Below are 17,421 nucleotides of genomic sequence, written 5' to 3' on the forward strand. Positions count from 1 at the left end.
ATGATCCCATTTTAGAGATGAGGAAAGAAAGTAGGGTCAATAGTCCATTGACTTGATTGGGCCTTACAAGGCGAGTCTACCCTCTTCCTAACACTAAGCTGATAAACAACTGGCTATACCTCTGATTCTAACTAACTTTGAACAAGTTGTCTTGCTTCTTTGTACCTTAAATTCTCAAAATATTTATTCCCAGAGGAATGACGAGACTTTTTAGTAAAGAGTTTTAAGACACAAATGAAAGATGAGCAAATGTAATTCAGTACCTACCATAGACTGTAACTTGAATCTGCTGAAGCCTAATAAAAAACCAACAGCTCAACCTGAAAAATGCAACTCTTAGAGCACTAGGAAGTTTCTTTAAAAAAGAACTTCAAAAATCACTTCCTGCCACGTACAGTGGCTCACAACTGCAATCCTACCACTTTGGGAAGCCAAGGCAGGAGGACTGCTTGAGCCTAGGAGTTCAAAATCAGCCTGGGAACACAGCAAGACCCGACCTCTCTACTAAAAATTTTTTTTAAATGATGCGTGCCTGTGGTCCCAGCTACTCAGGAGGCCAAAATGGGAGGAGCCTGAGGTTGCAGTGAGCTATGATTGCACCACTGCACTCCAGCCCGGGCCACAGAGCAAAACCCTGCCTCGGGGTGGGGGGGGGGAAAATCACTCCTCATAACAAACTTAACGGCAGAAAAACAAGGTAAGATTTTTAAAAATTTTAGAAGTCATTTAAAAATGTTTAAAAGACTGACACAAAAATCAACTTTCACCTTTTAAAGAACAAATGTAAAAGCTGACATAATCTCTTGATTTAATCTTGTTTTATATTTTTGTCTTAACCTGATAAGCCTAAAAGTTCTCTCCTTCCTGTTATAAGAAAGAATTCACTGAGTTCCCTTGCCTAGGGTAGATATAGAGCCAATGATTTTCCTTCACAGACATGGAAAGTGGGTTGTTAGTCTGTCCAGACATCTGAGGAGACTCAATTCTCACGAACAATCCCAGAAGCCTTGGAAACAGCCAGGCTGAAGCCACAGCTGTCTCCAAGATCTGTTTTATATGGAAAGGTTATCATTATCTGAGAAAGCTGACAATCAGAAACTACTGTGCTTTCAATGTTGAGAAACAGAAAACCAGTTATTGAGTTCACAGATTAATGGGACAACTGGCACAGTTAAATGAGTGTCAAAGTGAGACAAGTAAATCCCCCTGATAAATATAAACTTTGTATAACCTTTGCAATGTCTGGCTCGGAAGCAATTAAGTTGCAAAATCTAGTCATTGCACTTGGACCATCTAGCATGCCATCATCCATGTTGACATCCAGCACCTGGGCTCCCATTTCCACCTGCACTTTGGCAACACACAAGGCTTCCTGAAGGAAGAATGAGAGAGGAAGCAGCATTAGGAGACAGTACCTGGAGGAAAGGCTAACGAGGTAATTCCTTACCCTTCCCAGCAATCCTTCAAATTACACAGACTACCTAGCCAGACTCCCTGATTCTGGGCCTGCTGTCCTCCCATCACTCATCACAGATTAACCTTTCTTACACATCTCTTCCATCACATCATCTCACTGCTTAGAATCCACCAAAGCTGTTTTCCTACCATAAAGATTCTAAATCCCTCAGCATGGCAGTCAAGGCCCTCTGAGCTGGCCCCACCTTCTTACCCAACTGAACTTCCCATTCCACCCCCACTGGAGCCTTCACCCAGCCAAATCTGTTCCCCCCTCTTTGCTGCAGATCATGTTGTCCCCTCTGCTTGGAACGCAATCCCTTTCCCTTCCACATTGTTTAAGACCCAGCTCAAGCCCCATCTCCTCCAAAAAAAGTCCTTAGAGAAACCATCCAAAACTATATAACTCTTCAGTATCTGCCGAAAGTATTCATTGCAGGCTGTTAATAGGAGTTACATGAAAAGAAATGTGAATTAAATAAATTTCAGCAGGTTTTTATAACACTGGAAGGCTTTTCAAATTCTTTAATGCACTATTACACACTGCAACCTTCCCAAAACAGAATACAGCATTTCCCACTTATGACCGTCTAAGGAATATTTTGTAGGATAAGTGTTCCAAAAAGTCTTATATACTTCCCACTCTGAACAATGCTGAGCAAAATATACATGTTCCATAATACTTTCTAAGTAACATGGCAGAGACTTTTTGTTTATTTAACTGTACACTTCATAGTGTAATAAAATAAGCAAGGATAAAATCAATAGTAGATGCTGATGTTGTCTTGATTTTTTTTTAGCCCAAGAAAATAAAATAGAAACTTTTAGCACTCATTGTGATAGAACAGGCATGAAACCCTATGGCATATGCCACAAGGAAACACCATATGTAGTAAGCCAAGGCCACATAGAGTAAAAGGATCACAATTAAATTCAGTAAATCTGGACCACATGTGGTGGCTCATGCCTGTAATCCCAGCACTTTGGGAGGCCGAGACAGGCAGATCACTTGAGGTCAAGAGTTCAAGACCAGTCTGGCCAACATGGCAAAACTCCATCTCTACTAAAAATACAAAAATTAGCTGGGCCTGGTGGCATGAGCCCATAGTCCCAGCTTCTCTGGAGGCTGGGGCAGGAGAATCGCTTGAACCTGGGAGGTGGAGGTTGCAGTGAGCCAAGATCATGCCATCGCACTCCAGCCTGGGTAACAGAGCAAGACTCTGTCTCAAAATAAATAAATCAATTAATTAATTCAGTAAATCAAAAAATGTTTTCTAGTATCAATACTAACTTAAATAATATAAAGAATAAAAAGAAGTGTAAATCACAATCCTGGTTCTTAAAGAGTTTGTATCTAGTTAGGGGCACATGTCACAGTCACATAAAAAACTACTGGGCACTGCCATACAATGTGTGGGTCAAATGCCAAGATGACCTCAACATCCAAGAAAGGGAAAGGTCTCTACAAACCAAAATGGAGAAAGCTAACTGAGAGGGAGCATCTTCAGCTGACTAACGGGGGATGGATGGAGCAAACAGACAGGAGATAAGATAGTAAGCAACAGGGTCAAAAGACGTGGAAAACGGAAATGCCAATATCTGACCTATTTCTTAAGAATCATGGAATAACAGCTTCAAGGTCTAACCTTCCCAAACAAGCTCAGAGAGATGAAGTGGTTTGTTTAAAGACGTATGAGTTGGACAAGAACACAGGACTGGAACTTCTTTCAGGTCAATGTTTTTTCCACTAAACCACAAAGGGATCACTAAGTCACAAAAGCTAGACTAATGAAGAGTCACCTGTCCCTTCCTGTTTCTACTGTCCCCTCCTACTGTTTCCACTAGGCAGAGATAGCAGATTAAGGGCACATGCTTGGGAGACTTGGGTTCTATCATTTACTTGCTGTAAAACAATAGGCAAGTTATTTAACCTCCCCAAGCCTCCATCTCTACACCTGTAAAATGGGGATAACCACAGTACCTATCTCCACCAGGCTGTGATGATTAAATGAGTAATGACATAAAGTGCTTAGCACAGTGACTGGCACATAGAAAGACCTTATTAAATGATAGGTATTATTACTTCCACCTGTTTGCTTCTTCCTAAAATGCTCAGTGTCAAATCTATCAAATCCACCAAAGGGACACCATAGAATAGGCATAAGAATCAAAACATAATAGAAACACTGCCAACTGAAGAACACTATATGGCTAGGAAGAGTCACTGGCACTTCAGAAGGAAGCAAACAAGAACAAAGGCACAGAGTCAAAAGCGAGCCTCCTGGAATGTTCAGATGACAGATCAGGATGGGAGGGCAGTTTAACACCTACGTGAAGAGGACGGAATGACAGACTAAGGAATTTCAGTTTTATCCCATACGCAAAAAAAAGTCACCCTGTGGAACTTCCAAACTGGGAAGGCCCATGATGGATGTATACAGGAGTACTGGACAGCAGCAAGAATGAGGGGAAGAGGACCAACAGGGAAGTGGTGAAACTGGGCAACCAGGCCCTGCTAATGTGCCAGCTGAGGGACTGGGAAGGAAGACGCGCCTCCAGGGATGCCATCAGGTAATAATGAACAGGCCCATGAAGGGGGATAAATGGTCTTTTCCTTGTTATGAAAACTAAATCAGCTCCGGTACTGGTTTCTGGAAGATCTCCTAAAGGTTGCAAAAAAGTGAGGAAAGTTGGATGATAAAGTTAATTATCATTAAAGCCCAGGCGAAATTCCTCCATTTTTAAATTCATATTTTCATAGGAAAATCTATCCAGGAGTCTTGGGTATGCTCTGTATGGATTAAATTTTGCTCATCCACAGAGTGACCGAGCTTAAAAACACCATGGCTAAAACTATCACATAAACTTTCCAAGGCAAGGGCCTATTTCTTTCATTTGTTTATTTTAGTCTACAGCTAACAAGATCCATAATACCCTCAACAGTCGGCGTTTGATGCGGTCATAAGGAACTGACAGGAATTTTCTTGTCTTTCCCTTTCCCTAGAAGGATTTGTGAGAAGACAAAATAAAAAGCCTTCTCAAATTTTTTAACTTATTTCATGATTAATAGAAATAGCTAGAACCTGGATCCCATCTCATCCTACTTCATACACCAAATGCAGTACTTTTTAACAAATATTGACAATAGCAGCTTCAATTTTTCAAAGCTTCGTCCTCCCACCAGCCCAGCCTGCTGCAAACACACATTACCATCTTCTCACACTTTCTAGCAGCTCTGCTAATAACACTATCAAAGGCAGAGAGCTGTTTCATTTACATGCTGTCTAGCCAAAGACATGGGCAGATGCCTCAGGGGTCTTATTAAGATGCTCACTTCATAGTTTCCTGCCATGATGAGTTTAGCAAACTTCCTTGATCCTGCAACGTTACAGCGCTCTCCAATGTTAACAAAGTTGGTGTACGGTCCAATCCTGAAGGGCTCTAGACCTTAAAAGGAGAAGCATTTTGAAAAATTTCTGCAAATGCATATGGATGACATGAGACAGACAGACACAAATGGATTCAATAAGAAAGAGAAGTTCCTGCGCCATAGCCCATCTGAGCAGATAGGAGATCCAATGTGGAAACAGGGCCATAGTTATCTCTAGGGAAATTCAAATGCAGTAAAGGCTATTTGTTACAACTATATTTACAACCAGAACTCTCAAAAGAAGAAATATTTCAGAGTTTTATGTTGCAAATAACCTAAAGGACCAAATCATACCATCTCTGAGAAAAAAGGAAAAATAATCATCAACCCCTATTTAACCAAGAGGCTGAGGCAAAAACCATGGACAAAGTTAGAATTGAAAGAGGGGTGTTCCACAGCTGTCTGCTCAGATACTAGCTTGAAGCTATATGGAGTAAGCTTTTTTAATCCCACCAATGGTGTATTTACGACATCACTTCATTTCTTTGATGCAGAGGCCTAGAACCCATAATCAACAAGGCTGAATCAGGGACCCAGGCTGAGACCTGAGAGACAGGAGCCACTGTGGCAGGTCTATCACTAATGAGCTGACTCTAGGTAAGCCAGGTGGACTTCTGGTGCCTGTTTCCTTATCTACCAACATAATAACATCTCCCCTGCCACTGGCCAATTTAGGGGCAAATATCAGATAATACATGTGGATATATCACACTGAAGTAAAAACATACAGTGTAAAGTATCACTATAGAAAAGGCTCTGAACTGTTTTTGTTCTATTCATTACATTTAAAGTATTAGGAGAGGCAGCCTCACTAGATGGTTATAGGCAGGTTCTGGGGACAGACGGCCTTGGGCTCAAATCACTTACCTGAATGAACAACCCTGGGGCAACTTCCCACATGCCTCTGAGTTTACAAAGACAGTAAAGCGTCTGCTTTATACTGTTATTGTAAAAATGAAACTGAATAACACTGATAGGCACAGAATTAGCACCCATAATCACTGCTTTCATTGTTAATAAAAGAAAATGGCTTTTGAGACCTTTGCCAAAGCATGGGCTGAGGAAGAAACAGATATGAGGCAGAGAAAAATAATGACTATAAACTGGGTCATTATACAAGCATTCCAGGCCCCTTGGTGCACTGATAGAGATTATCGCTTTCCACACACAGTATTGGCTTATGATTTCCCTTCCATCTGGCAATGATCCTCATGGCCCCAGCATTCCATGCTAGTCGCAGGGTATGCCCGATCCTAGCCTGACCCTGAGGTTCCCAGGACAGGCAAGCAGGGAGCCAACATTTTAATGCTGACATTTCTGTGTGACTCCCCCGCCAAAAGCATCTCACACAAAGTGCTTATGATCTATTATGAATGTGAAGTACTTGATACAAAGATCACACTTCTCTCAAGCTTGTGATTTATAAAAGAACAATTTTAAACAGCACATTTGATGTCACTCTTTTAAAATCTGATGGAAGGTGATTGTTGAAAACAATTTAGCAATAGCGTATGACATTCAAATTGAAGAAAAAATTCTTTTATTCTTACATATAAATTATTTTTTTAAATCTTATGTAAATGGCTCTCTTGTTTCAATTTTGGCAAAGGCTGAATGTTTTCCACTCTTAGGGCTTGGCTGAAGTAATGCACTAAGTCCTAGGGATGAAATAAATACATTTTCCTGCCACACCTCTCTCTGATAAAAGCCACTATTTCCAGAGAGGGAGTATCATAAACCATGAATCCCACTTTTCCTAACCTCATCCTCTCCCTTCTGGAGTATTAAAAAAATAAAATAAAAAGGCTAGCCTGAACATAGTTGGTATGTGTTAACCCAACTTCACACTCACTGATTGGGATTAATTCTGTGCTATGTTCTGAGTGAGAAAAGTAGACACTACTTTTGCTGTCATTTGTAATTTATTTTACTTTTCATAGGACAATATATGCAACAAAAATATTTCAATTCAGAGAGATGTTAAATTCTAAGCTATTAGGGAACATAATTCCTCATATGTGTTATTTGCAGGTTCTCTAAAAATCATACTTTTTCTGCTTAAAGTTACCATTTAATACATCATGAACATACTGAAGCAAAAATATGAAATTTAAAGTTATTTTTCTAACAATTGGCCTGATGACCTAGTTTACTAACGTTCCTTGTTTCAACACAAAATTCATGCTGAAAAAGGGAGGCTACCTACCTCAAAGGATTGTTGAGAACCAAAGAGAAAAAAAATACCACAAGTCTTTGTAAAGTCCTAAACATGTGGCAAATGTAAGATTACAAGAATGTTTTAGAAACAATTTTCTAGGAAGATGCTACTGCCATTACCAAACATTACACCTTGGCAGTTTGGAATTTTCAGTAACTAGTATCAACCTGAAAATTAAAATTGTTAGGCTGTGGCCAAGAGTATGTTTTCAAAACAGTGGACAATAAAGATAGGATCACCAAGCTCCCACCAAGGGCTCTACCTGGGCAAATCACCTGGGCCTTCCTTCACTTTTACCCTAAAGTTGATGTCATCTTGCCCCAGCCCTGGAAAAACAAAGGGTTCTTCACTAGAATTCATTTAAGTGCCAAGAATATATGGATTCTTCTTCGACCTAATAAGCAAGCTGCCTAGCACAAATATCACTACCACTTAGAATACTCACATTCCACAAATGGTTTCTGAAATCATGAATACCAGGTCTTTATGACTTACCAGACAGTAACATATGTCCTTCAAAAGTAGTGGCAGGTGGAACTCTAGGCTTACAATTTTTCACAGCTTCAGCAATTTCCCTGAGTTGAAAGAGGAAACACTACATCCATTAATTCAGAATAAAATATATTTAATGAAACTAATTTCAAAACTAATTTTAACTATAAAATTAAGTCTATTTAACATAACTATACATATAATTATATATCTACTTCCAAATGTGCAGCAACAATCATGTCTTTTAATTTTCTCAACAATGTAGAAAATTAATCTATAAACTGTACCTTTTATGTGCCTGCCCATAGGCTATGCGCTGGCTATGTTGTTTTTACTTTCTGAGACGTGAACCTGGAGCTACATGACAGTTTGCACAAATGCAAACAGCAAACTTCCTTCCATCTTCCCCACATCCACAAATGTCTTTTACTCTGTCAAATCTATACACACACAATCCTTGCTTCCTACTCAAAATTTGAACAGAAAAAGGATTTCACCTTTGACAAGAAGGAGCAGGCACAAGCAGAGGGGCTAGGAGAGGAGAGAATTAGGTCCAGTGGATCTGCTTTTACTACAGCACACACACAGTAGGGAGGGTACATAGCCATAAAGCACTAAAACTCCAAAATAATTACTCTTAAAGATTTGTTTTAGTCATTCACACTCCCTTTAACCTTATCAGTTTTAATAAATCGTGTCTTTGATCAACCAGAAAAATCTGGCTACTCCACTAAATTTATCAGGACCAGTAAGAATTGCTCTACTCTACTGTCCCCAAATTAGAATGTGAATGTCTAAGTAAAAGAAGCAAACATATACACAGACAGATACAAATATAGACACACACACACATATACACAGATAGAAATACAGACACACGCAAACATATACACAGACAGATAGAAATACAGACACACACAAACACATACACAGATAGAAATACAGACACACGCAAACATATACACAGACAGATAGAAATACAGACACACGCAAACATATACACAGACAGATAGAAATACAGACACACGCAAACATATACACAGACAGATAGAAATACAGACACACGCAAACATATACACAGACAGATAGAAATACAGACACACGCAAACATATACACAGACAGATAGAAATACAGACACACGCAAACATATACAGACAGATAGAAATGCAGACACACGCAAACATATACACAGATAGAAATACAGACACACGCGAACATATACACAGACAGATAGAAATACAGACACACGCAAACATATACACAGACAGAAATACAGACACATGCAAACATATACACAGACAGATAGAAATACAGACACACGCAAACATATACACAGACAGACAGAAATACAGACACACGCAAACATATACAGACAGACAGAAATACAGACACACGCAAACATATACACAGACAGATAGAAATACAGACACACGCAAACATATACACAGACAGAAATACAGACACACACAAACATATACACAGATAGAAATATAGACACACGCAAACACACAGACAGACATTTAAAACAACCACAGACAGATACAAATACAGACACACGCAAACATACAGACAGACATTTAAAACAACTCCTCTTTTTAAAGAGGAAACAAAAACAAAAAGAAATAGTTGCTGATCCAAAGATAAGCAATATTTAACTACTGACAGCTTTCAGAAATTATTTACAAGATATTTTTAAAATTATCATTTAGGCCAGGCGTGGTGGCTCACGCCTGTAATCCCAGCACTTTGGGAGGCCAAGGCGAGCGGATCACGAGGTCAGGAGACCAAGACCATTCTGGCTAACAAGGTGAAACCCCGTCTCTACTAAAAATACAAAAAATTAGCCGGGCGTGGTGGCGGGTGCCTGTAGTCCCAGCTACTCAGGAGGCTGAGGCAGGAGAATGGCGTGAACCTGGGAGGCGGAGCTTGTAGTGAGCCGAGATTGCACCACTGCACTCCAGCCTGGGCAACAGAGCAAGACTCCGTCTCAAAAAATATATATATATTATTTACTAAGAGTCTATCACATCAGTCAACAAAAGCAGTGAACTACAAGGTAACTCAGTAGAGTGAACATATGACACACATGAAAACAGACTTGGAACAGTGAGATCACTGGCTGGAAACATGATCATCAGTCACTCCAGGGAAAAAACAAATATAAACAGTCCTAAACGATGTTCCATTTCACTGAATCCCAATCTTCCTATAAGCTATAAAACTCTAAGGAATTAAACATAGGGTCATGCTCGTTTCGCTCCCTTCCTTCATACACTCACTTGAAAACATGAATTAAGCAACCACTGTGTACCCAGGCAAAGTGAAGACACTTCTCCTGACCTCAAGATACCTGTTGTCTTATTGTCTTTTCCTTCCACGAGGGAATCTAATGGAGGCCTGTATTTGCCCACAATAAATATGAGCTGTCCTCTTTGAGCATTCAAATATTACTCAGGTATTTAAGGATAGAATATCATAATATCTGGGATTTATTTTACATAGTCCGGGGGAAAAGTTGAGGGATAGATGAAATAAGAATGGAAAAACATCGAAAATTATGGCAACTATGTGACAGGCATATAGAGGTCCATTTTATTATTTCTCTAAAATTTGTCATAATATAAAGGTGTAGGAGCTTGTTAGGAAGGGCTGCCATAACAAAGTGCCAAAGATTGGGTGGCTTAAATAACAGAAATGTATTTTCTCACAATTTGGAGGACAGAAGTCTGAGTTGAAGGCATCAGGCAGGGTTAGTTTCTTTTAAGGCCTCTTTCATGACTTGTAGATAGCTGTTCTTCCCTGTGTCTTGACATGGTCTTGCCTCTGTGTGCGCATTTGTGTCCTGCTCTTAAAAGGACACCAATCATATTCACCTGTATGACCTCATTTTACCTTAGTCGCCTCTTTAAAGGCCTTATCTCCAAATACAGCCCACATTCTGAAACAGTAGGGGTTAAAACTTCAACATACAAATTTTGGAAGGACACAATCAGCCCATACAAAAGGTACATATTTAGATTATTACCTGATTATCCACTTGGTTTTAGATACATTGTCTATAGGTGATTATTACCTGATATGATCTGGTGTTGAACCACAGCATCCTCCAACTATATTGACCAAGCCATCCATAGCAAAATCCTGCATTTAGGAAGAGACAAAGTTTCAGCAAGTTCATCTGAATTCTAAACTCATTACCACCAATTCAACATAAAAGCCATCTATACTTCCTGAATAACTAAGACTATACTAAAAAGAGAGTCAAACATACTTAACTCTAGATATAAACATGTCACATGCCCTAGACATAGGATAAAAGCAAAGAATAGTTCAGATGCTGCAAAATCCTTTACACCATTTAAAATGCAGTGAGAGGCTGGGTATGGTGGCTCACACCTATAATCTCAGCACTTTGGGAGGCCAAGGCAGGAGGATCACTTGAGGCCAGGAATTTGAGATCAGCCTGGACAATATAGCAAGACCTCATCTCTACAAAAAATTTAAAAATTAGCTGGGCATGGTGGCATGTGTTTATAGTCCCAGCTACTCAGGAGGCTAGGTGGGAGGATCACTTGAGCCCAGGAGTTCGAAGCTACAGTAAGCTATGATCACACCACTGAACTTCAGCCTAAGCAACACAGCAAGACCCTGTCTCAAAAAAATAAACACAAAAAATAAAGTTCAGTGGGAGATTTGCCTATCTAATGATTTTTTTACCCATACGCTGAGCTGAATGAATAAGAGTTGGATAACACATTTTCAAATAACACAAAATAGAGTACTGATTTTTAAATTTACATTAATTTAAAAAATGTTTAAATAACAATTCAGTTCCTCTGTCACACTGGCCACAATTCAAGGACTCCAAAAACCATATGGTAGTGGCTACATATGGGACAGCATGAGTCTAGAGTTTAACCACAGGCTACTGAAAAAAGAACACCATAACTAAGAGACAAAGTCAAAGAGCTGAGAAGTCAAGAGTATTGGAAAGATTGTCTACAAAGATAATGAAATCATAAGAAGTCAGTCAGAAATAGCTTAAGAGAGAATGTCAGTGAAATAGAAGCTAAAAATTCAAGGAACAAGGGGAAAGAGACCCAGGGATTAGTAGCTAAGTGCAATAAGAAGCAGCAGTGGATAGTATGGTCTCATGACCTAGGATTAAACAATGGCCGGTGTATGACAGACAGAGAGAATGATGGAGGTGACAACGGGCGGCCAGGGGGACATCTACTCCACCCAGCAGTCTGAAGGGTGTGAGGGCAGAAAGCTACAATTTGGGAAGGCTGCAGGGGAAGCAACATCTCAGAGGAGAGCCAAGTCTCAATTAGTTTGGAGTGGACCTCAATGAGAATTTTCCAACAGCCACCAGTGCCAGTTGAGGATAAGGATGCTGACAGTTAGCCCTCCCCTGTGCCTCTAGTACCTTAATTTGGGGTAGCTAAACTTCTCTTTGTTATATGTACATCGGGATTTCTTCAGGGAAAATTCTCCTTCTAAATACTCTAAATCTAAAATTCAATCTTTCTGTCTCTCTTAAAAAGCCAGTGAAAGGGGGACCCCTGACCTTTAGGTGCTTGGCCATCATAGAAGGCGTTTCATCATAGTCACCAAAGGTGTTGGGAAGACCTGAGAAAGGATAATTTAACCATTATCGCAAATTGCCTTAACAAATATACATTGTATTTTTAAAGACTTTATGTTAATAACTATATAATTTTATATTTATATTAAATGGTGACTACTTGCAAAAACAAACACATAATATTCACACAGTAAACAAAGAGATATCACACCCCCCAAAAAACTAAAAAAAAAAATCAGAGGAAAATGAACTCCATTATTTCTTTTCCATTTGAAAGAAAAGATTCTATTCATTGTTAGGCAGAACAGAATACCCGCAACCCACCCCTTCCCATAAGGGAAATTCATTCATTCTTGTTACATAGTCGCTTGGGGGTGGGGGTGGAAGGAATACTACATAACCTTTGAACTAATGAGCAACTAACATGCCATTAAAAACAAACAAAAATCAACCAGTCTCCTTTCAAATAAATTTTCCCAAGTAAGACTTTAGCTTATAACAATCCAGTTTCTTGTTTTATTTATTATCTGCTTCCAGTTGTCTTACTCCTGGTGGGAAATAAAATTTATTGTGCATTAAAATGACATATTTGGAGAAAAGAGGCTGGAAAATGACTTTTTGCTCTAAGTAGCTAAGCAGTGCTCAAATACATTCACAGGGAAATCTGGTTAACCCTGAAAAAATTACCAATATTTAATGGGACAGTTTGAGAACTGTCTACAAATATCTTCAAAACATTTCCATATAATGAACTGCAAGTCCAAGCTTTCAGAGAAGAAAAAGGTAACATCACACAAGATTCTTCTTTTGCTCTTCTACTAACAGAGTGGAACAGAGAAAGGGGTCTCTTTTCTCTTCTTTACACCCATCTTTCTGGTCATGTCCACAAGGCTTGTGCTGTCACCAAAGGCAAAGCTCTGGTCAGTTAGGTGACTAAGCTCATTTCTGGAAGTTCTGTACTATTCTGAAGCTTCAGGGTGAGCCGAACTTCCCTCAGGTCTACAGGGAAACACTGCACCCAGATACTCTTCACTTATTAAGTGTCAACTATACCAACATCTGCAAAACAAGATCTTTTATTCAAGATCTCTTACCTCATCTACGCCATGTCTTATGTTATTTTTATCTCCCCATGTGTGACCCCCTTGAAACACACACCTGCATTGGGATAACAGAGGACATAGGCTGTTGTACATTTTCCAATTATTTCAATAAAAGGTCTCATTTCAGCTGCACCCAAAGCACAATTTAATCCAATGCTAGAAAAACAGAAAAAACATATTAAAAGCATCATCTCTCATTCATATTTATGCATATAAGTTATATATAGAGACAATATATCTAAAACCCAGTGGATAATAAATCTCCTCATTCAAAGCACTTTTATTCAACTACCATCAAAGCCATCTCATTGAGGTCCCCCGCAGCACTAAATATTTTTGCCAATGTCTCCATCTTCAGATAATCTTACAGCTGAAAGACGCTGCCTATGGATGGACTCCTTAAATCAGTTCACATGGTATTCTGTGGTACAGAAATGTCAGCAAACTAACACTGCTAAAAAAAAAAAAAAAAAAAAAAAAAAAGATCTGACCTGAAAGCAAAATTTAAAAGAAGGGAAAAGGAAATATCTTGGAGGCAGAAGGAACATAGAATGGTGGAAAGAAGCCACTCTTAAAGTCCAGGAGACCAGACCAGGACTTATGCCCTACCCCACAGGCAGAGTCCCGGCTATCCTACAAGGTTGTCAGTGGGTGGTGGGTCTGAGGTCTTCCAGAGTTTATGAACCAACTACGAAGCTACTAGACTATGTGATCTCTAACATTTTCACATTTTACTTTTTTCCTTTTACTGTGATTCCTAAGTGCAATGTAGCATCCTAGACTGGATCCTTGAATAGAAAACAGATTATCAGTGGAAAACCCTTGAAATCTGAATAAAGTCTGGAGTTTAGTTAATATAGGTTAAATATCCCTAATCTGAAAACTGGAAATCCAAAATACTTCAAAATATGAAACTTTTTGAGAACTGACATGACCCACAAAAGAAATGTTCATTGGACCATATCAGATTTCAAATTAAGGATGCTAAACTATAAGTATAGTGCAAATATTCCAGAATTCGAAAAACTCTGCAATCCAAAAACACTTCTGGTCCCAAGCATTTCAGATAAGGGATACTCAACCTATAGTAATATACTCTTAGTTTTTACAAAAGTACCGTAGTCATGCATTATGTTAACATGAAAACTAGAAGAATATACAGAAATTCTCTGCACTATCTTTGCAACTTTTCTGTAAATCTGGAATGATTCCAAAATTAAGTTTATTTAACAAACATCCAACACTCATTCATTAAAAAAATTCAGCAAACTAGGAATAGGGGGAAATTTCTTTGACTTGATAAAGAGTATTTACAAAAAACTTCCAGCTAATATCATGCTTAATCATGTGAAACTAGATGCTTCCCTGCTAAGATGAGGAACAAGGCAAGGATATCCACTCTCATCTCTTATTCAATATTGTATTTGAAGTCCCTATGCAATAAGAAAAGATAGAAAGTAAAAGGTACACATACGGATTGGAAAGGAAGAAATAAAACTGTCTTTGTTCACAAATGACATGATTGTTTATGTAGAAAATCCCAAAGAATCACTAAAAACTCCTTGAACTAACAAGCAATTATACCAAGGTTTCAAAATACAAGGTAACTACACAAAACTCAATTGTTGACTTATATACCAGATATGGGCAATCAAAATTTGAAATTAAAAACACAGACCAGGCACAGTGGCTCATGCCTGTAATCTCAGCATTTCGGGAAGCCAAGGCAGGTGGATCACCTGAGCCCAGGAGTTTGAGACCAGCCTGGGCAACATAGCAAAATCCCACCTCTGCAAAAAACAAAAAAATTAACCAGGCATGATGGCGCACACCTGTAGTCCCAGCTACTTAGGAGGCTGAGGCAGAAGGATCAATTAAGCCTAGGAGGTTGAGGCTGCAGTGAGCCATGATCGTACCATAGCACTCCAGCCTGAATGACACAGCAAGACCCTGCCTCAAAAAAAAAAAAAAAACCCCCACAAAACCATTTACACTAGCACCAAAACAAATGAAATATTTGGATCTATATGAAAAAAAAAACTATAAAATTCCGATTTAAGACATCAAAGTGGATCTAAATAAATGAAAACATATTTCAAGTTTATGAAGAGGAAGACAATATTGTTAAGATATCGATTCTCACACTTGATCTATATTCAACAGAATCCCAATGAAAATCCCAGCAGTTATTTTGTGAATATCAACAAACTGATTCTAAAGTTTATATGGCAAGACAAAAGACCCAGAATAGCCAACACAATAATGAGAGAAAAAACAAAAGTTGAAGGACTGACCTACCCAACTCCAAGACTTACTAAAAAGCTAAAGCAATCAAGACGATGTGGAATTGGTGAAAGAAGAGACAAATAGATTAATGGAACAGAATAGAGTCCAGAAATAGAACCACACAAATACATTCAACTAATCTTTGACAGAAACACAGGCAATCCAATGGAGAACGGATATTCTTTCCAACAAATGGTGCTGGAACAACTGGGCATCTGCATTTGAAAAAGTTAATTTAGATACAGATATTACATCTTTCACAAAAACTAACTCAAAATGGAACAAAGACCTATATATAAATTGCAAAACGATTAAAATTTTGTAAATAACACAGAAAAAATTTAGATGATCGTGGGTTTGGCAATGAGTTTTTAGGTAAAACACCAAAGGCAGGGTCCATGAAAAAAAAAAAACTGGTAACTAGAACTTCACTAAGATTTAAAACTGTTCAGCAAAAGAGAGTATTAAGAACATGAGAAGACAAACCACAGGCTGGGAGAAACTATTTGCAAAACACATTATCTGATAAAGGATTTGCTATAGTTTGGATGTGGTTTGTCCATGCCAAAATTCATGTTGAAATTTAAATGCCAATGAAACAGCGTTAGAAGGTGGGGCCTTTACAGATGATCAGATCATTAAGATAGATTACTGTCTTTCTCCAAAGACTGGGTTAGTTCCCTGGAGACTGAATTAGTTCTCAAGGGAATAAATTAGTTCTTTCAAGAACGGGTTGTTATGAAGCAAGCCAGTCTCTTCTTGTCCCCTCTCTTTCACACATGCTAACATGCCCTTTCACTTTTCTGCCATGCCATGAAGCAGCACAAGGCCCTTGCCAGATGTGGCCACTCAATCTTGAAGTTCCCAGCCTCCAGAATTGTGAGCTAAATAAATCTCTTTTCTTTATAAATTACCATCTCAGGTATTCTGTTATAGCAATAGAAAGTAGAATATGACAGACTTGTATCCAAAACATACAAAGAATTCTTAAAATTCAACAACAAATGCAATTTTAAAAACTGTCTAAAGGGCTGATCAGACCCCTCACCAAAGAAGATATACGGATAGCAAGTAAGCATATGAAAAGATGCTCAAAATTATCATATGTTTTTAAGGAATTGTGAATAAAACAAGATACCACTATACACCTATTAGGATGGCTAAAATCTGAAACTGACACCACCAAATAAATGCTGGGAAGGATGCAGAACAACAGGAACTCTCCTTCACTGCTGGTAGGAATGCAAAATGGAACAGCAGCTTTGGAGGATAGTTTGGCAGTTTCTCACAAGATACACAGTCTTACCATAAGATCCAGCAATCCCCTCCTTGTTATTTACCCAAATGAATTGAAAACTTATGTCTACACAAAAACCTGCCATGAATGTTTATGGGAGCTTTTTTTTTTTTTTTAAGAAACTGATGCTTATTTTCCATCAGCCTTATTTCCATGTTGCTTAACAGCCCAGGTAAGAACAGCTTAAGACCATTCAGTGGTTGCTGCTACTTATTCAGTGGCCTGAGCGGTGGGAGCTGCAGACCAGTCTTCCGTGGCAGGCTGAGTGCTCCAGTCTTCAGTTGGGAACTGCTGAATAGGCACAGAGGGCACCTGCATGCCTCAGACCAATCTGCAACCTCAGGCTGAGTAGCAGTGAACTCGGGAGCTGGAGCAGTCCATTCACCCTGAAACTCCTCCTTGGTCACAGCCTTTTCAGTAGCAGCCTGCTCTTCTTTTTCAATCTCTTCAGGATATCTGTACAAGCAGAGATCAGGCATGACCTCCCGCAAGTGTCCACAGGAAATGGTGCCACGCATGTGCAGAACTTCCCAGGCCAGCATCCACCACAT

The 17,421-nt window shown here is 39.0% G+C and overlaps 1 protein-coding gene across 6 annotated transcripts in view; it reads right to left on the minus strand.

Annotated features, from left to right (window-relative positions):
* The window catches only part of MTR (5-methyltetrahydrofolate-homocysteine methyltransferase), a 107,130-nt gene that overhangs the window by 64,658 nt on the left and 25,051 nt on the right, over positions 1-17,421 (minus strand). For 4 of the 6 annotated variants that reach the window (XM_054470540.2, XM_054470580.2, XM_054470614.2 and 1 more), the window contains exons 9-14: positions 13,343-13,443; positions 12,167-12,228; positions 10,670-10,737; positions 7,599-7,678; positions 4,790-4,902; positions 1,232-1,372 (exon numbers count right to left, since the gene is read on the minus strand). In XM_054470540.2, coding sequence (XP_054326515.1) covers positions 1,232-1,372; positions 4,790-4,902; positions 7,599-7,678; positions 10,670-10,737; positions 12,167-12,228; positions 13,343-13,443 — 565 coding nt within the window. Of the gene's footprint in view, positions 1-1,231; positions 1,373-4,789; positions 4,903-7,598; positions 7,679-10,669; positions 10,738-12,166; positions 12,229-13,342; positions 13,444-17,421 lie in introns of those variants that run through there. The other 2 variants (XM_054470761.2, XM_063670822.1) reach the window with 2 other exon arrangements.

The sequence above is a fragment of the Pongo pygmaeus genome, chromosome 1 (genome assembly GCF_028885625.2).
Source record: "Pongo pygmaeus isolate AG05252 chromosome 1, NHGRI_mPonPyg2-v2.0_pri, whole genome shotgun sequence".
NCBI classification, from domain to species: domain Eukaryota; kingdom Metazoa; phylum Chordata; class Mammalia; order Primates; family Hominidae; genus Pongo; species Pongo pygmaeus.